This window comes from Tiliqua scincoides, chromosome 1, assembly GCF_035046505.1.
Source record: "Tiliqua scincoides isolate rTilSci1 chromosome 1, rTilSci1.hap2, whole genome shotgun sequence".
Classification (NCBI taxonomy): Eukaryota; Metazoa; Chordata; class Lepidosauria; order Squamata; family Scincidae; genus Tiliqua; species Tiliqua scincoides.
In genome coordinates, this window is record NC_089821.1 from 214,846,510 (window position 1) to 214,866,601 (window position 20,092).

General features: G+C 45.5%; 1 protein-coding gene and 1 long non-coding RNA gene across 2 annotated transcripts in view; both read left to right on the top strand.

Moving 5' to 3' along the window:
- LOC136636874 (uncharacterized) overlaps window positions 1–14,915 on the top strand; it is a 41,768-nt gene extending 26,853 nt beyond the window's left edge. Inside the window, exons 2-4 of the long non-coding RNA XR_010793560.1 lie at window positions 6,352–6,514; window positions 12,698–12,770; window positions 14,466–14,915. This is a non-coding gene — a long non-coding RNA (uncharacterized lncRNA). The remainder of the gene's footprint in view (window positions 1–6,351; window positions 6,515–12,697; window positions 12,771–14,465) is intronic.
- Window positions 14,916–16,008: 1,093 nt separating this feature from the next.
- The window catches only part of PPP1R14C (protein phosphatase 1 regulatory inhibitor subunit 14C), a 64,922-nt gene continuing 60,838 nt past the window's right edge, over window positions 16,009–20,092 (top strand). Inside the window, exon 1 of the mRNA XM_066611292.1 lies at window positions 16,009–16,395. Coding sequence (XP_066467389.1) covers window positions 16,126–16,395 — 270 coding nt within the window. The 5' untranslated portion in view covers window positions 16,009–16,125. The remainder of the gene's footprint in view (window positions 16,396–20,092) is intronic.

A 20,092-nucleotide genomic window follows, 5' to 3' on the forward strand; every position in this document is an offset into this window, starting at 1 on the left:
TGCAGGAGTGACTGTTTATCTACCCATGATGTTTAACTAAGGAAGGGAGGAAGCAGACCCTGGTATCGGCATCTGTTAATTGTTACTCACTTGAAGTAGTTCTGGACTTAACTATATGACACAGACCAGCAGTTTGAACTTTATCAGGCACATGAAAGCAGGAAGTGCAACACATATGCTGTCTGTTTACCGCATCGAGGTAATGTGTGAAACTACATATGGAAAATCGTATTACAGGAACATCACCCTCTTCTGAAAATGAGCAGAAGTCATAATACTGGAACATGAACATGCACCTTTGGGACATTTCCACACCTAAGGTGCAGATATAATAACAATAACCAGTATTTATATACCACCTTTCTTGGTCATTGGATTACTCCTTTGACTTTAATACAAGGCAGTTCACATCAGCAGGCTTTCTCTAAACCCCCAAGGACGTTTTTACAATAACAAAGCAGTTCTATCTTTCAAGAACCATAGATGAATCTTTTCACAGTGTGGTATCACTTTTGGCCGTGGTTGCCTCCCACGCCGGCTGACAAACAACTCCTTTTCTTTCATTAAAGGATAGCCCAGATTACTTCCTTCACACAAGAGCAGGTGGAAAAGCTCAACTTGTCAGCTGCTTCTCAAGGTCTCGCTGCTCACAGAAGCTTCCGTTGATCTTGAACCGTTGATCTCTACCCTCTAGACCAGACCTCTTACCCCTTTTCTACTTTTCTGTTCTCTGGGTCATGTGTTCATGTTACACATGTGGAGCAGATTACCCATGAGAAGTCAAAATGTGACTTGCAACCAACTTAGGTTTTTTACTTGTGCCAACAGGCTGGTTTAAGTGAACATTTTGATACACTTCACATACAAAATGAACTTTGCAATAAAAGCAAAGTGGACTTGGCTGAAATCATGGGTAAAGATCAACAGATGAGAGGGGTTGCCAATTTCTTTTACTAGCAACTGTGCCTGTAGCAGCTGCTTGATTGGCAGGCATTATCACCTGATAATGCAAATCTTCAGGGCATTGGAAAACTTTACCTGCTGTTCCCTTACCCTGAGGAGACCTCTGGCTGCTTCTCCTGCTCTGCAGGATACATTTTAGTGCTGCTGTACCTGCAGATCAAGCTGACATGTGAGCAAGTCAGGCTTTTATGGTCAGTTGGCAATCCTATCAGTGGCTGTAAGCTTGCATCTTATTTATAGTCCTTTACATTTCCTAGGACTGCTGTGTGGCACTTAGGCCCAAATCCTAACCCACTTTCCAGCACTGGTATAGCTGTGCCAATGGGACCTGTGCTGCATCCTGCAGTTGGGTAACACTCATGGAGCCCTCCTCAAAGTAAGGAATGTTTGTTCCCTTACCTCAGAGCTGCATTTTCCTTGTGTGGGTGCTGGAAAGTGGGTTAGGATTGCGCCCTAAATCAATTAAACTCAACAAACTAAAGGGGTCATAGCATTGCCTTTTTTACAATCTCAATTATTAGGGCAGGAGGTGTGGACTGGAGGTTGAACTGCTGCCTTGCCTGAAGAAACTAAACAAGATCAGCTTCTACCTCACTTTAGATGGGTGACTGGAATGTTGCTGACAAAGCTTCATGGAGGAGTCCAGAGTGTGGAGGAGTCAGCTGGCAAGAAATGGATAAGATCTTGAGAATCAGTCTGAGGCTTGATTTGCTACTGCCTATGGAAGCCTGGAAGGCTAGAGTTGTGCAGCCCCAACAATTACTACACTATGAAGGAAACACTGGAGGATTCTATGGCTTTATCTCATAGAATAACTCTTGTAAAAACCCCATTTAGAAAGTGGAGTTTATGGTCAGCCTGCCTATGTAAACCATCTTGAGTTTATGAGAAAGGCGGCATATAATAAATATGATCATGTTGGTTTTTCTTCCTAAACCAGTGGTTCGCAAACTTGTTCAACTGGTGGCTCCCTTGACCTACTAGGCTGTGGGTCATGGCTTCCTCCATTAGGGTTACAATCCTATACATTTTATAGAGAGGCAGTTTTTTTAGCGAGGATTCCATGCCTCCCCTGGCTGGTTAATAGTTCCCCAGGGAGCTACGGCTCACAGTTTGGAACCACTACCCTAAACAATGGGGGTAATTGTTTTATTTGAAATTCTCAAGTGTAAGTAACCCTTTAAAAAAGCATCCTCATTGAGGGGTTGCAGCATTTAAGTCTAATCAGTTTAATTAATCTGTCACCTTGCTAAAAGCCAGACAGTTCATCAGCAAAAAGATCTTGAAATCAGTTGACTAGCCCTTATCTATCCAGCTTTTTTCCTGCTGGATCTTGAAGTCTTGGTGGAGATAATGTGACCTATTGAATATAAACCAAATATGTAATGAAACATTGGCTTAAAGTAGAAAGAGACAGGTTAAATTACGTAGCTGGAAACAGTTTAGCTCCAAAGAGGCCTCTAGCAATGGGTTCTTCTGCTTCTGTGGCAGAGGGTACACAATATTTATTAGTCATTTTCAACTAACGTTCAAGCCAGCCCCAAGCACATGCTGTGATGCTTCATGGTTCATGCACATCACCCTTCTTCTTACACTGTTACACCCGTTGCTATTTGCACTACTTTGGCAGCAAATGTCTAGTCTTGTTCCCAAGGCTCAAACTAGGAAAGATGAGGAATGTGTCATTGTACTGCCATCTTTTTTGAACTTAAAAAAATGGCAGCCTGTGCATGTCTGCATGTGTATATGTATTCATTCATTTGTTTGTTCATTCATTCATTTGTTCTGAGTTAGAACCAGGAAATTGGATTAGCTGTTCCTCTGTGTTGTTTTACCCACAAAATTGTCACAAAATGTACCCACAAAATTGCTCTTCATTCCAGGTGGAAGGGCCTATCCCTCTGATTGCTCCTTTATATATAGCACCCAAAACATTAGTTAGGAACTGGAAAGTCTGTACCACAGAAAGTCTCATTTGTTTACTTTTTTTACACAAAGGCAGGAGAAAGGAGCATGTTTGCTAAGGTGTTTGTTATTCACAGTAGCTGTCCAAGCAGCATTCAAGCTTTCAGAACTTGACCCGGGGTGTTGCAATCTTTTTCCCCAGAAACCAATCAGCTGCTCACACCTGCTTGTGACATGCCTCACACACCGATATGTATCTCTGCCTAGCCTCCCCCCTGCCTGGTGTGTAAAAATGCAGGTCACCTCCCCCAGTGATACAGCTAGACAAGAGGTCTTGTCCTACATTCAAATCTTGCAACTCTCCTTTAGCTGATCCTATGGAAGGGAGACACCTGATGAATTTATGGGTGTCCAAATGGAGTGTACTCCATCCTTAAATAAAACAGGGAGAGGGGGGAGATAACATAAGCCCTGAACTTCTGAAACAGTGGCTTGAGAACCTGGTCCACACTGAGTAGCTTGCCAAGGTCTTCCCATGTATGTGCCACAGAAGTTCAATGTGGAAAGGTCTTGGGACAACCCTCCATTGGAAATGCTGAGCAGTTAATGCTGGTCAGTGTGGACAATGCTGACCTAGCTGGACCAATGGCCTGACTCAGTATAAGTGATCTCATATGTTCAAATATATGTTCACATGGACCCCATTGAACTGTTAAAAACTCAGGAGACCTATCAGAAAAAAAGAGATAACACTGTGGGTGGGTGCTGTTAATAAGTCCCATTTAGTTCTTGGTGTACCGTGTCAAATTAATCTTTTTCTTATCAAGTGTCATTTTCAGTGCAAATTAATTTCTCTTACTGCATCTTATTTCTAGCTGTTTTTCTGTAAGTGGAGTATCTTAAAATGTTTTTATAAAAATTTTATATTTTGGAAAAGAATTTATAAAAAAATTCTCCAGTGTACTATCATAAAGCAAGGCATAAAGTTCAGTCTATTTGAGGGGTACACCATCTTGAGGGGTTCATCTAAGACTCCTAGTGGCAGAGGCACACCAAACAAGCATGTGCATGCACTCAAATGACTTCTCCAAAATGTTGATTGTATTCGTAGTAGTCAGTTGGGTTCATGTAAGCCTGGCAAAGGTCCACTGAAAGAACAATTTAATAGAAACCATTGGAAAACTTCAAGTGCTTGTGGCTGCAGTCCTGAACAAAATAGGACTTACTTCTGAGTACACCTGGTTAGGATTGTGCTCTGTGTCTAACTACATTTCAGAAATGTTTTAGAAGTTCAAATAAGGATACAGTGTCAGGTTACAGAAGCATATTCCCCAATGATACTGTAGGCGGCCAGGTCACAACTGGACAGCCCTTGTGTCTCTTCATAGCATTTTTCATCCCACTGCTCTTCCAGTTCTATCACCTTCCCTGCATCTCTACCTGGTGTGTGGCAAAATTACACTTCGCTTGCTCCAGCATGGAAATGGAAGATGACATATCAGCAGGTCACTAGTGAGTTGACCAAGACTAACGAGTGCAATTAAGATATCTGAGCATAATGTGTGCTCCTATGTGGATTCTTTCAAAATTTGCACAGCTCAGAACATGGGAGCTGCTTTTAAAAAGGGCATGATGGGGAACAGCAGCTATGTGGCCAACTGCTGGAAGGAAATCTAAACTAGTCATTTGGGAATCTGAATGAGTCAGTTTCTTATACCATAATGTGGGCAGTGTTGGCCTGGGATTACTACTGAATGTCTTCTGGCTGCTGACCAGGGCAGTATTTTGTAGCGGGTAATATGTTTGCTATGGCAGCAGTTGGGCCTCCTTAGTGCACATTTCCCTGATGGTCAGGAACAGTAGGGTCAAAGGAATAACAAAGGACCTGACACTATGGGGAGGCAAAGGAGAGCTACCAAGGGAAATGGCAGTTGTTAAATTCAAGGGATTTATGGTAAGTAGTAAGAAAAGAATGCTGAGTTTTTACAAGAGTTACACAAAGGAAGAAAGGACAAATTGTCAGGCCAGAAGCTCAGTTTGGTGTAGTTTTAGGGCTCAGTTCACATGCCCATGTACAGCATTTCAGGCCTACAAAATCAACAGGATGTACATACACATGAGCTGTCACAGTTCTACAGACCAGACTTTTATATTGGTCAGTGTTGCATCAAATACAATATTTTTCAATGGAGTGAGTTTGTACATTCACTTGTTAGTTATCAAGTGTTGAGTAACTGTGGGCACAATCCTAAGCAGGTCTACTTAGAAGTAAGTCCTATTGTTTTCAGTGGGGCTTACTCCCAGGAAAGTGAGGTTAGGTTTGCAGCCTAAAGCTGAAAGCCTATCCACACTTATCTGGGAGAAAGCCTCAAGGACTATAGCGGCACTTGCTTCTGAGTAGACCTGCCTAGGATTGGGCTCCAAATGACACATGTATATGTAGTATGTAAGCCCATCCTTAATGACTTGCAATAAAAGGAGTGAACAGTCTCCAGTTAAGGACTGATGCATTCACACAGGAATATTCATTATCCTCAATTGCAAGTGATGTCTTGAATGTGCAGATGGTCCATCACATGTATAACATCACAGACAGAGCGTTGACATTGATTGATGCTACAGTGATCAGCTGGTGAAATATATGAATATGCATGAATAAACAGAGTCTATGTTGAACTTAAGTTGGGGTTGGCTAAATGAAGGAAAGGTCCTGCCCCAGGTTTAAATTAGTGCTTTCATGTGCCTCTGTAAGCACAGGCAGACATAGATGGGATGTTTCTGCACGCATAGCAGACAGAAGGGTGACTCCCCAGGTTATGGTTTAACACAAACTCCCAGACAATGTACATTGATTACTAAATGTGTCTCCATAACACACTGTATCTACTGCCAAATGGAAACAATGTTGAAATTCTCCATGTGGCTGGCAAGCAGGAAAGCAACTAATGGCCAGTGAGACAACAAGCATCTGGAAATGCAGTGCCCTGTTTGTCAAGGGAAAGGATGGCACATGAAGAGATGTCATAATGGGATGCATTAGAAAGAGGGAGAAAGGGAGCTTCATAGCAAAGAAAAATCCATAAAGAAAATCATTCTGACCCCCTCCCCTTTTTTGCAGATTGCTCTTGAAATACTCACATCCTTCCCCCATGCAGCCATGGGCATTTAAAGAAAAAAAATTCTGTGGACTCTGACAATGCCATCTGTTTCCATGTGTGCAGCGAATGTATTTTGTTTCATTTATAAAGAGGGGAAAATCTTTTTTGTTTGTTTGTTAGAAGGTGAGAAATCAATAATGTAAAAAGATTTTAAAAACAGCACAACAGTGATGGACAATTAAAGGCTCATAGGCTCTGGTGCTATTGATTTTTGTTGTTGCCCTTGAGCCTCTTGGTCTTTAAAGTATGTTAACCCTTTGATTTAATGAGCAGGGCAGAAACGTCCGTTTTGACACCTGCAAATTTATTGTGGTCTTCTTTTCAGGATGCAGGATGCTAATTGCAGTGAGGCTGAACATCCTGAACAAGACTCATCAAACCTTAAGGGAAAGAAGCTGGAACAGTGCTACAAACCCTATTTGAGCCTTTCCTCTGAGCCATGACTCCTGACCACCTCCTTGCACAGAACAACCTAAAATAGAATGAATGTAAGTATTACAAATGAAGCTGTAGTAGTCACAAGGTCCCATTTCATCCATAATCCACCCCCCAAAGTCCTTTTACCCCTCTTTTCTTCCTAGAAGCCTGCCTAACTTATCCTCTGCCAAGGGGCACACTAAATGTATAGCACAATCCTATGTATGTCTATCCAGAGGTGAGTCCTACCGAGTTCAATGAGCTTTGGTGCTACTTCCCAGCCCAACTGAATGCAGTGGTAGCCATTTCAGTGCTCCTGTAGCCCTGGGTACTGGGAAGCTAAGGATTGGCTGCCCATCCTGGGTAAGTGTGTTTAGGATTGCAGTTTTGGGGAACTTGGGATAATGTTAGATGTCTCTTGGTGCCAATGAGAGTTTCCCACCTGGAGCAAATAGCAGATGTGAGGGGCAAGCTCAACTGGAAACATAGGGCCAAAGGGTTCGAGGCCTCTTCTTGCATATTTCTTGCACACTGAGCACACACAGCTGCTTCTTAAGCAAGGAAACAATGAGCACATCTGCTTTAATGACAGGCTTAACATAATATGCAGTTTGGTTCTGAGAAGAAGTCTTCACCAGTATGATCCGTCAGAGAAAAGCCACATCATGGTGACGTTTTCCTGTCATAGATAAGCACCTAAACTCCTCTTAATGCTGATCTTCCAACTAGCCAGGTATTGCAGTCCCCTTTGTTGTCAGTCAAACTGGACAACTGTTCCTCAGCCCAGCTCATGAGATCCAGATCAGTCTGTAAAGAAGAGTTTGGTGTATTAACCCTAGGGATATAAATGGGCAGTTGAAGGCGTGACTTCTGGGAAGTTAGGGCGCAATCCTAACCAATATTCCAGCAGTGACCTAGCCACAATGCAGACCCAAGGTAAAATAACAAACATGCCCTTACCTTGAGGAGGCCCTCCTTGACTGCCTCCCACTGCAGGATGCAGTGCACGCCACATTGGCATAGCTATGTCAGTGCTGAAAAGTTGGTTGGGATTGCTCTCTTAGTTGATAGAAACAGAATGAAAAGAAACATCATGGATGCTTGTCCCCCAAGATCATAGTGGATGAGGGTCTGGATGGAGATTTTGGACAAAGAGAATTGGTGGCAGGGATATCTGGAAGGACAAAGCAAGGGACAGAGAGGGAAATAACACAATTGTGGGGCTTGTGGGCTGGCTGTCAGGCATATACAATATTCAGGTAGTTCTAACTGCTCAGTACAGTTCTGGCTTCTTTTAGATGTTATAGCAACTGCTGTCAGGCAGAGAAAGATACTGAGAAAGGTAGCTCTTCGTTACCACTCCCTTACCTCAGCCCTGTGACACAGACAGTGGTGGAGGTCTTATTGCTTGTGGTGAATGGACTGCAGGAGAGGAGCCAACTCAGAACGGTGTCCCTTCCCCCCCCTCCGCTGCTGGCATTCTTTGATCTGACCGCTGATCAGCAAGCAATGGTATTGAACTGTGTCCTCTCCCACTCCGCCTCTTCTTTGGCTGGGTGTGGCACCTACCTGTCCACACTTTGCACTGCGGTAATAGCTGGTTGCATATTGGGGCCGAATTGAATTTTTTCCCTTTTCACCCAAAAGTGGTTGTGGGTTGTTTTTACTCTACTCAACTCTACACACAGGAGGTGGACTTATGGATGTTGATGTGAGCTATGTTTTCATTGTTGTTCACTACTTCTTTAGGAGGCAAACTAGAAGGCTTGGTGGAAACACCGGCAAAGGACATATTGCATCATCTGGGCAAAAACACCAATAACTCAGGGAGCAAGTGTATAGGACTGCAGCCTTATTAACTTGGAAGTAAGCCCCACTGAACACAGTGTGACTTACCTCTGATAAACATAGGATTGGACTGCATGGAATGCCGCTAAATGATTGATTAGGTTATGCTGCATTCTTTTTAGCCAACCACAGCCCTTCCTTTATCAGTGGTTATATTTATTTATCAATGCTTATATATTGAGGATTGTCTGAATTTCTCAATGAACAAACATGATGTTAGGTGAAGGGTTATTTTGCTCTGAATGCCAGCACGATATTCACCAACATTACCAGGAGCCTTTAAGCAGATTAATTCTTTCATGCTTTTCCTAGGTTTTTATTTCTAACTTTCTTAGTAGCGGACTCATTATTAAATGTCATTCCTGTCAACAAAGCACATTGCCTTATCCGAGATGATGGAACATTAAGACCAGCCATTTAGGAGTCTAATTTTAACAACATCAGAATGATCTCTCGCTGTGTTTCATGATCTGCATCTGTGGACAGTTTGCTATGACCTTGTGACTATCTGGATAGAAGATGAGACTGTCTTAGGGAACTTTCCACTGGTATCCAAGTAAAAATCCACTCTGAAGTTATCCTGCACCAGCCCCACTGAATTTACAAGTTCCATTCATTTCAATGAGTCTTGACTTGTCAGACGGCTGTTCCTACCGCTACACTGGCTGCCAGTCCTAGTCTGTGTGCAGTTCAAGATGCTGGTCAGGGTCAGGCCAACCATGAGGCCAACTGAAGCCACTGCCTCAGGCAGCAGGTTGGTGGGGGATGTCCAGCTCTCCCACATTGCCTCTTCTCCTCCTTCTACTCCCTGGATTGGAAAAAGAAGAGGAGGAGGGGATGTGGAACAGAGGAGAGTGCTGTGTCTAGAACACTGGTGAATGGGAGGAGCAGAGGCTGGTGCATCATTGGTTAAAGGGGGCAGCATTTGGCATACTGCTTCAGGCATGAGGAGGTCTTGGGCTGCACCTGCAAACTACCTTTCTATTTTCAACCTTAGGGTTTTTGTTCTTGGTGTTGGTGTTTTTTTTTTGTTTTTTTTAAATGAAAAAAGTTCTCTTATTCAGAACAGGAACCCAAGATCGCCAGTCTTTTTTGTTTCTATTTCATAATCTACCATAGAAAAAATAAATATTTGTCAGTGTGGTCCAATGTCATGGAGACAGTGCTGATGTTTTAACCTGTAATATCCAGCTTATAATCCTGTCTCAGTCCTGAACCCTGTTGGGTGGACTACAGAAAATCACTATTAGCCACAGGTCCCAATCTGTAAAATGGAGACAATGACCTCCCTCACCAAACTGTGGTAAGAATAAGTAAGGGTGCAATCCTAACCCACTTTCCAGCACCAACATAAGGGCAATGCAGCTCTGAGGTACAGGAGCAAGCATTCCCTTACTTTGAAGAGGCCTCCATGAGTGCCACCCAACTGTTGGATGCAGCACACCTCCCATTGGAACCGCTATGCCAGTACTGGAAAGTTGGTTAGGATTTGGGCATAAGAGTGTAACAGTGCAATCCTATACATGTCATCTCAGAAGTAAGCCCATTATATTCAGTGGGGCACACTTCCAGGAAGGAGTGCAGTGGCCACAACTTCCAGAAAGGTGTGCAGTGGCGCCCCTGGGGGATATCATGCCCACGGCCATGACTGCAGAGTGCACCCCCCACAGGCTGGTGCCCCCCTGATACTGGTGTCTCCCCCACTTACCTGGGTGCTCTGGAGCATTGCACCACATCCTGGAACACTTGGAAAGCCTTTTGAGCCTCCAAAGGGCCCTTAACCGTGGCGTCACTAGGGTTCGCGTCGTCCGGTGCGGGAGGCTAGCGCATCACCCCCCATGCAGTGGGCAGGGCAACACCCCAGATGGTGGGTGTGGTGATGTACCACCACTCCGTCCCCACTGGTTTTTTGGCTGTACCTTTTGATAGAAGAAAGATAGAACATATTCTGCATGAAATTATGTATTGATTGATATATAACATGATGGTATTATTTCTCCAAACTGATTTTAGTGATTTTGGTCACTATTGGTGTCACACCTCCCCCCAGGGTGTCAACTTACTAACACCTTATTGCAGCAGTTCTCAGACTTTTAGCATTGGGGCCCACTTTTTAGATTGGCAATCTGTCCAAGACCCACCAGAAGTGATGTCATGGTGGAAGTGACATCATCAGGCAAATTAAAATAAATAAGTATAAATAATTAAAGTAAAACAAATAAGCAGAAGCCAGCCCTGTTCCACCAAGTGAATTTCCTCTGTAACCTGCCTGTAATACCCCCCTCCAAAATCAGGAAGGTTTTCAGCCCTAACCAGTGCCCAGTTCAATTTAAGAACTTGCCCCTGCTAATTGGGTAAGAAGCACTTTTTCAAGTGGGTGCTCCTCTTTTTAGCTGACCCACCTCACCCCAGCAGTGTCTTTTCTAGTGGTTGTCTGCTGGTGTTTTTGCATCTTTTTAGATTGTGAGCCCTTTTGGGACAGGGAGCCATTAGTTATTTGATTTTTCTCTGTAAACTGCTTTGTGAACTTTTAGTTGAAAAGCTTTATATAAATACTATTAATAATAACTTCTGTTTAGACTAGATCACTGTCAGGATCCACATGGCTTTGCAAGTCTCAAAAAAGTTCACTTTATCAGCTGAAGTCTGTTTTGATCCTTTTTGGGGGGGGGGCGAGGCTGCCTTCTGAAGCATTTGTTGAGCTCCAATTCCATCAGATCAGGACCACTCTGGTGGCTTCACATTGCTCTTTGCCTGGCCTGACCACCGGTCAAGGCACGTTTGCTTACTTTCAAGTAAATGCAACCATGAGGTTTAGTATCGCTTTCCATAGGGCTCAATAACATTTGTGAGCTTGGAGGGAGGGACTTCCTTCTCAAGTGTTTTTGGGGGCTGCATTCATTAGATCAGGACCATACTGGTGTCATTGGATTCCTCTCAGCCTCCCCTTTCCAATGGACTAAGGCAAGTTCATCTATTCGCTCAGTTTCACTTTCCATAGGGCTCCATGCATTTTTTGTTCTCCAGCCTTTTGGCCATAACTTTTGATAGAAAGGAGGTATTTCATTCTGGTTTCTTGTATTGCATTCAGCTAGAAATTCTGCATCCAACGGTATATAACATGATGGTATTACTCCTAACTATTGTGATTTTAGCGTGTCACCCCCCCTCCCAGTGCGCGTCACCTGGTGCGGCCTGCACCAACCGCACCCCCCTAGTGACGCCACTGGCCTTTAAAACAGCACTTCTGGAAAACCAGAAGTAGTGTGGAAAGGGTCCTCTGGAGGCTTGGAAGGCTTTCCAAGTGTTCCAGGATGCCAGGCAACATGTGGCATCACCTCACTGTCTGGTACCACATGGCCTTTAGGCTCTAATGCCAATGACACCACTGAAGGTGCGTATAGGATTGCAGGCTAAAGCGTTTTTCCTCAGTGCAAGTGCTGTATGACTAATAATACAGTACTTCATTGCACTAACAGAATGAAGCTCAAAATTCCAACCCCCAGGGAGTCTTTCCATATTAATTTGCTCCTTCCACAATGCATTTCAGTGCACATGCCCTGAACTGGTGAGGTGCAGTAGGCCTTGCTGTTGCCACTCAAGAACAAAGGCTGGAGATAGAGTGTTGTTTTTTTTATGAGAGCTGAAAGTGGCATGACAGAAGGTACCTTCTCACATTGCCTTTCTGGCATGGTCAGAGCAGACTCAAAGTATTTTGTCACCTTAGGCAAGGTATAACTTTTCCACTACCTCCTTTCTCTGCATGTTGTTGAAAACCAGACAGCCTAACACCTGTTTACATGCTATTGGACCTCTTCTGCAGATCACCACACAATCCAGACTAAGCTGTACTACTGTATTACTACTCTACTGCTATGGTGAGAAAACTCAAAATAACTTACATGCTACCCAGATAACTCAGAAAGTGGTTCAAACTGTAAACCACAGGTTAAAGCACACATGCACAGCGTATGATCCGGAACTGACCAACAGAAATATTCACCCGTTTTACAGATAAGGAACACGGAGGCAGACTCTTCCAGTCAATTAATCTATGGAACAAGCACCTGTTTTCCCCACTGTGAGTCCCTTTTTATAGGAGTCAGCACAAAGACACAAGTAACATATGGAGACCCCCAGGCACAGGGCTGGGGAAGTCCACCACTGTTTTGGAAGATTGTGATTGTGGTAGACTTGGGTCCTTAAATGAGGAGATGTGTGTTTGTTAGGCATATTTCCCCTTTAGGAGCTGTCGTCCTTCCCTTTGTATAACATGTGGTCAAATAGGTGCCTCTTTGGAGTTTGCATGTAGGTGTGAGTGGGAAGGGGATTCCAACCCCTATGTCGGGGTTATTGACAACTTTCTGTTTTTTGCCCTCTTCCTGCCACTGCCATATCACTGCAAGGTGAAGAAAGCACTGTGGTGTCCATCTGTGTGGGTGGATAAGATGACATCATTGGGTCTGCTGGTTGCTATGGGTAGGTTGGTTTCTTCTTTGCCTGGCCCACTTGGGGGCACTGTCAGCATGTTGTCCTGTGATTATAAGAACATAAGAACAACCCCATTGGATCAGGCCATAGGCCCATCTAGTCCAGCTTCTTGTTTCTACATAAAATAACTGAAGTCAGGCTAATCAACATAGGGCGCAATGCAGAGGCACTCTTGGGTCGGTGTAAGGGACCGGCCGTTTTGCAGGCACGTTTAAGAACATAAGAATATAAGAACAGCCCCACTGGATCAGGCCATAGGTCCATCTAGTCCAGCTTCCTGTATCTCACAGCAGCCCACCAAATGCCCCAGGGAGCACACCAGATAACAAGAGACCTCATCCTGGTGCCCTCCCTTGCATCTGGCATTCTGACATAACCCATTTCTAAAATCAGGAGGTTGCGCATACACATCATGGCTTGTACCCCATAATGGATTTTTCCTCCAGAAACTTGTCCAATCCCCTTTTAAAGGCGTCCGGGCTAGACGCCAGCACCACATCCTGTGGCAAGGAGTTCCACAGACCGACCACACGCTGAGTAAAGAAATATTTTCTTTTGTCTGTCCTAACCCTCCCAACACTCAATTTTAGTGGATGTCCCCTGGTTCTGGTGTTATGTGAGAGTGTAAAGAGCATCTCCCTATCCACTCTGTCCATCCCCTGCATAATTTTGTATGTCTCAATCATGTCCCCCCTCAGGCGTCTCTTTTCTAGGCTGAAGAGACCCAAATGCCGTAGCTTTTTCTTATAAGGAGGGTGCCCCAGCCCCGTAATCATCTTAGTCGCTCTCTTTTGCACCTTTTCCATTTCCACTATGTCTTTTTTGAGATGCGGCGACCAGAACTGGACACAATACTCCAGGTGTGGCCTTACCATAGATTTGTACAACGGCATTATAATATTAGCCGTTTTGTTCTCAATACCCTTCCTAATGATCCCAAGCATAGAATTGGCCTTCTTCGCTGCCGCCGCACATTGGGTCGACACTTTCATTGACCTGTCCACCACCACCCCAAGATCTCTCTCCTGATCTGTCACAGACAGCTCAGAACCCATCAGCCTATATCTAAAGTTTTGATTTTTTGCCCCAATGTGCGTGACTTTACACTTACTGACATTGAAGCGCATCTGCCATTTTGCTGCCCATTCTGCCAGTCTGGAGAGATCCTTCTGGAGCTCCTCACAATCACTTCTGGTCTTTACCACTCGGAAAAGTTTGGTGTCGTCTGCAAACTTAGCCACCTCACTGATTCATGTGTACCGGAGGCATTGCCATTCACGTATGCTGGTGGCATGGCTACTGTGGGAGTGATAGGCAAGGTTGCTCTGTTCCTTTCTCTTTTGTGTTTTAAGGACTTCTTTTTCCACCTACTTTTGGTTTGAGTGAATAAAGGATCTCAACTAAGTTGTACCAGTATAACTGGGCATTGGCATGGCAAGGCCACGTTCTGCAAAACAGAGTACGATTCTATCACAATAAAGTACCGTCAAAATATCCCCAGGTAACCCTAACTTACAAAAACCAAAACAAACAGATAGGTCTTTCAGCACTTCAAAAAGGTGCCCAGAGGTAGACTTTGGCAAGTGGAGGGAGAGAGTTTTTGCATACTATATTCTGCATGCTTTTACTGCCTGGACTTGGCTTAATATAATGAGGATCCTGTTATTTCTTGTTTGTTTCTAGGTGTGATTCAAACTGCTGGTTATTGTCATTAAAGTCCTACATGGCTTAGAAACAAGGTACCTGCAGGACTGCCAACCTCCATCTTTTGACATATGGAAGGGAGGCCATCTCACCTGTCCTGCTGCCCTTTGAGGCTAGACTGGCAGCGCATAAGAGGGTCTCCTTGGTGATGCCCCCCCCCTGGAACTTTCTCGCACTTAACCTGTCTCCTTCCTTGCCAGTGTTTTTCAGGAACAAAACCAGCAAAGAAGACCTGGGTTTTTCAACAGACATTTCCTGGGTTCTCCTGATTTTTGTTAACCCCTCTGATTATTTTGCTTATGGTGTGTGTGTGCGTTTTGCTGCTTTTGCTGCTTTTAAATTTTTGTTGATTGTTTTGAAAGACATCTGTAAGCCATCCTGGGTCCCCTAGTGGAAGATAGGTGGGGAATAAATATTTAACATAAATAATATTATTATATATTTTATTATTATACTATATTTCATATTTTATTTAGGATGTTTATTTGAAGTGTTGTTTTAGAACATTGAATTATGCCTGGAAGACAATAGGGAGGCACACTGGATCAGTGGTGTAATTATTTAATACTCTCCCAGAGTTGGCACCTTGCCCAAAGGCATCTAGTGTGCCTCATGGCTGATCACAGATTTGAAGCTTGGTCTCCAGCATCATTTCCATCCATGTGACCACAGTGGGTCTCACTATTCTCATATGGTGACTGGCGGTGGTTAGCCAAAGGTGAGATAAAGTCACTTGGGGCGCAGTCCTAACCAACTTTCCAGCACTGATCCAGCTGCAATGCAGTCCCAAGGTAAGGTAACAAATATGAGTTTACCATGAGAGGCCTCCTTGACTACCTCCGCACTGCAGGATGCAGTGCATGCCTCACTGGCACAGCTGTGTCAGTGCTGGAAAGTTGGTTAGGATTGCGCCCTGGATCTTTGTTGAAGCATGTGCTTTTCATTCATTCATTCATTTCCAATAGGAAAACCAGGCTTCATATGATTTCTAGGTTTAATCCTTCATCTTTAAATATTGCATAGAAGGGAAAACTCTGCCAGAGAGAGCATGTGCCCTCACTGCGCGACTATGATGCTCCCAGTGCAGTTCCGTCATGTAACTCGTGCAGCCCGGTCCTAGCAAGATTTACGTGGCAGTAGCTCACACTGATGCTCAGTGGGCAAGGGACATGAACCTTAAAGACTCCAGAGCCCACTCCCAATCAGCACGTGGCAGGGCTCCCGGGTGGACCAGAGGAAATTCAACAGGTGAAGCTGCTGCCTGTGACCTGCTGGTGCCACCTGGTGAATGAGGCCAGCTAGAGCCAGACCCTGGGCGTGTTGACTCGGGCATTGAACGGTGATAGCACTGCAGCTTTGGAGGCGCGGCGCGGCAGCCCTCCAGGGCAAACATTGGCCGCGCAGCAAAGGCTCGAGGGGAGACCCCGCCTGGAGTCCTGCGCCTTTAAGTTGTGTCCCACCCCCCTTGCTGGCGCTCCGCCTCCCGTGCCCAGCTGAGCCGGCGCCGAGAGGAGCGCGGCGAGAGGCGGCGAAGCGCAGGTGCAGGCAGGGCTGGCTGGCAGCGCGCGCTCTCCTCGCCCGTTCCGCGCGGAGCAGCAGCAGCCCCAGCCCCGGCGGAGTGAGCGGCAGGCTGCGGACCATGTCGGTGGCTACCGGGGGCGCCGAGCCGGGGGCCGCTGCTGGAGGAGGCGGGGGCAACCGGGTGTTCTTCCAGAGCCCCCGCGGCGGAGGCTTGTCCCGGGAGGACTCCGCGGCCCCGGCGGTGGTGCAAGTGCAGCAGCAGCAGCAGCAGCAGCGGCGCCACCAGCAGGGCAAAGTGACGGTCAAGTACGATCGGAAGGAGCTGCGGAAGAGGCTGGTGCTGGAGGAGTGGATCGTGGAGCAGCTCGGGCAGCTCTACGGCTGCGAGGTACCCGCGGGGCGCCTGCCTGGCTGCGGGAGGGTTGCCGGGGGCCCTTCGCCCAGTCCCCGAAGTGAGAGGCGAGGGGGCGCCCAGAGGCGCACCTCCCCTTCTCCATGCGCTCTTGCGCGGAGCAGCAGCATCGGCTAGGCGCCTCTGAGCCGCTTCTTCTGGGGATGGCTTTCGGGGTCCTGGGGGGCCTGAAAAACCCTTCAGCTGCCTCTCTTTATGCCCCCCGCTTAATCCCCCCTCTGCATATAAAGGATTCCTAAGACATTTGCTGCCTGTGAACTGCCTTCTAGGAGGAGGAGGAGGATCTCCTTGTGTGCGTGTGTGTGCCTGCAATCCTATAGACACGAACGGGAGTAAGCCCCATTGACTCTAATGGGGCTTGCTTCTGAGTAGACATGCATAGGATAGGGGCTGAGTGGCTGCAATCCTATCCGCATTTTCCTGGGAGTAGTCCTCATTGACTACAGTAGGACTTGCTTCTGAGTAGACATGCATAGGATTGGGGCTGATTGGCTGCAAGCCTATCCACACTTTCCTGGGAATAACTCTCATTGATTACAGTGGGACTTGCTTCTGAGTAGATAGGCATAGGATTGGGCCTTGAGAGAGAGAGAGACCACCTCCAAATGACATTCCTGTTGCTTGCTTGTGTCTTCACTCCTCAGTGCAAGAGGGGTCTGCCTTTATGGTGGCTTTCACTGGGCAGTGCAAAGACCCATTACAAGGCAACTTGTCACTCCTTGCAAGACCCCTCTATATTTTGTAATGGGGGGCTCTCCGTCTTTATGCATGTGGTGTCATGTGATGCACATTACATGATGGTGCTGCTACTACCTACAGCAGCTTAGCTGAAATCCTTTGCCTGCCTGCTGAAAAGCTCTGACTTAATGGGAAGCTGATGAATGTTTTTGGCTGCTCTTCCTGGGTTCAAACTGCCCGTTTCAGTGATGCCACAGAAAGATTGGTCACATAGGCTGCTTGTTCATCGGAAAGCTCTCCAGGTAATTGCACCTCACAGGTTGAAGCTGCAGACAGGCTTGAATTGGTTCTAAAATCTGTGGCCAGCCTTCCTTTTGGTGGACGTCCAACAATGCTGTGTAAAAATGGGAAGAATGGGCGTATTGGTGAGGTAACTGGATTGTGTGTTGCTTGATGTTTCTATAAGGAAACAAGCTCAAAAGGGAATAAGGTAGTTCTATGTTCAAATCTTGTGTACTGTACCTACACTAATTTTTGCCAATTTAGTGCATAGCAAAGAGGTGTGTGTATGTGTGTGTGTGTGTGTGGAGGGAGGATTTCATTTCAGTATACTGTAGTTGGCAATCTTTTCCCAATCTTTTTGTTAGGTGGAATGTGTCAAGACTTGTGCATGATGAGTTAGATGAGGATCTGATTTATTTTCCTATCCACTGGGAATCCTCCTGTTGGAAGAGCAGTGACTGTTGAGCACATCTAGTGCCGGAAGCAAGAATTAGAAGAGGGCTGTGTGTGTGCATGCGCTGATTAACTAGTGCTTGGACCAAAGGAAACTGGTGCTCATCAGGTTAGCAGGTTAGTGCTTGGATCAAAGGAAACTGTTTGGTGCTCATCGGGTTAGCAAACAGCACAATTTTTAGAGAGTGGTTGGAAAAGTCGGCACTTGATTTCTACAAGTTCTGGATGCACTATTATAAACTTCTGTTCTTTGGTCTTTTTCATTTATGGTAGTTACGAGTAGTTTCCATTCAAGCAGCAAGTTGAGGAAAGACTTTTTGTTATAGCTTCTTAACCCAGGATTATTCAGTCCTGGCAGCTGCTGAATAGTTAATGTCAGGGTGTAACTCAACATGATGTTGGAAGTCCATCAATAGGATCTCCATTGTGTGCCTTTTTTCCCTTCCCCTAATTGAATAGTGGCAGGGGAGAAATTCAGATTAGGACTTTGCTGTTGGGAGAAGGGAGTACTTATTCCCTGAACTGTTTTTCTGTTGAAACACCAACTTCAACACTGTTGCTGTGCCTTGTGAGGGGAAATGTACAGCATTATACAAGTACCTGTCTATTTTTTGCCCCATGGAGCAAAGAGCAGCTCTGGAATGGGGAAGGTGTTTTAATCACCAAATGGCACATGGGAGGGAACAGTCTGTGCCCTAAAGCAGCAATTTTCAACCAGTGTGCTATGGCACATTGATGTGCTATGGGTGTTTGGGGGAGAATCATTTATTAGTAGGGCCATTGGAAGATGTGAGCCCCCCACTGGCAGTTCTCTGTGCCTTGTCAGTTGTCAAAATCTGATAGTGCCTTAACAATGTTAGCACCTGGTTAGCATGCTGTGAGGTGAGAAAGGTTGAAAATTGCTGCCCTAGAGCAGGGGTCTCTAAACTTTTTGGCTGAAGGGCCACATCAAATATCTGGCGCAATGTCAAGGGTTGGAAAAAAGTTAAATATAAAATTTAAATGCATTAGATATGGAACTTGAATGAATGAATGGGCTCAAATATCCAGGATTTCTCAAAGCACCAACACAGCGCAAGATACAAAACACACACGTAAATGGACCCCCATTCCCCCACCCCACAAACACAACTCTGGTTGTGCTTGGTCAACTGGATCAGAGGCTCTCAGGGGATCAGAGGCTGGCCACGGGCCAGATAGAAGCTCTCCGCGGGCCGCATCTGGAGTTTGGACACCCCCTGCCCTAGAGCATTGCCTCGGTTGGAGGGCTAATAAGCTGAAATTACATTTAGATAAAACAGAGGTCCTTAGTCTGATCATCTATAAGGTACTGGACTATTGTCCTGTATGAATGGGTTTGTGTTCCTTCTGCAGGAGCGGGATTGGGGGGGCCTTACTGGATTCCTTGCTGCAACCAGGTAGCAACAGTAGCCAGGATGGTTTTTCTGGCTTAGGCTGGAGTGCCAACTGTGGACTTACATATACACTGTTGGGTTCTGAGCTGTCTGTGATGGATCAGGAGAGAGATCTAGGGACAGTTCAATGAAAGTGTTGACCCAGTGTGTGGCAGCGATGAAGACGGGCAGTTCCATATGTGGGCTCATTCGAAAGGGGTTTGAGAATAAAACGGCCAATATTATCATGCCATTGTACACATTGATGGTAAGGCTGCACCTGGAGTACGGTGCCCAGTTCTGGTCACCGCATCTTGAAAAGGTGCAGAAGAGAGCAACCAAAATGATTAGTGGGGCTGCGGCACCTCCTAAAGGCTACAGCGCTTGGGTCTCTTCAGTCTAGATTAGAAAGTAGATACTTGAGGGGGGACATGATTGAGACATATCAAAGTTCTTTTCCCTCTCGCACAGCACTACAACCAGGGGGACATCCACTGAAATTGAGTAGTGAGAGTTAGAACTTTGCTGTTTTAAATATGTTGGCGGGCACCTTGGTCAGAAGGGGAAAGGATGTGGTATAAGTTTCCCCTTTGTAAGCTGCTTTGAGACCTCTTGGGGAGAAAGGTGGGGTATAAATGCCATAAATAAATAAATAAAATAAAAATAAATGTCTCTTAAATAACTAACTCCCGTGGTACCAATGCACATTATTACTCTTGTAGCTGCTGTGGTTTTTTAAAGAGACACAGGAGATCCTTATTACATCTCATTTGGACCCCAGAGACCTAGTCATCACTGAAGTGGAAACCTGTGTGGGCTGAAGCATTTCAGACTGCTGAGCAGGTTTTTCATGACTGCTGGCAGCC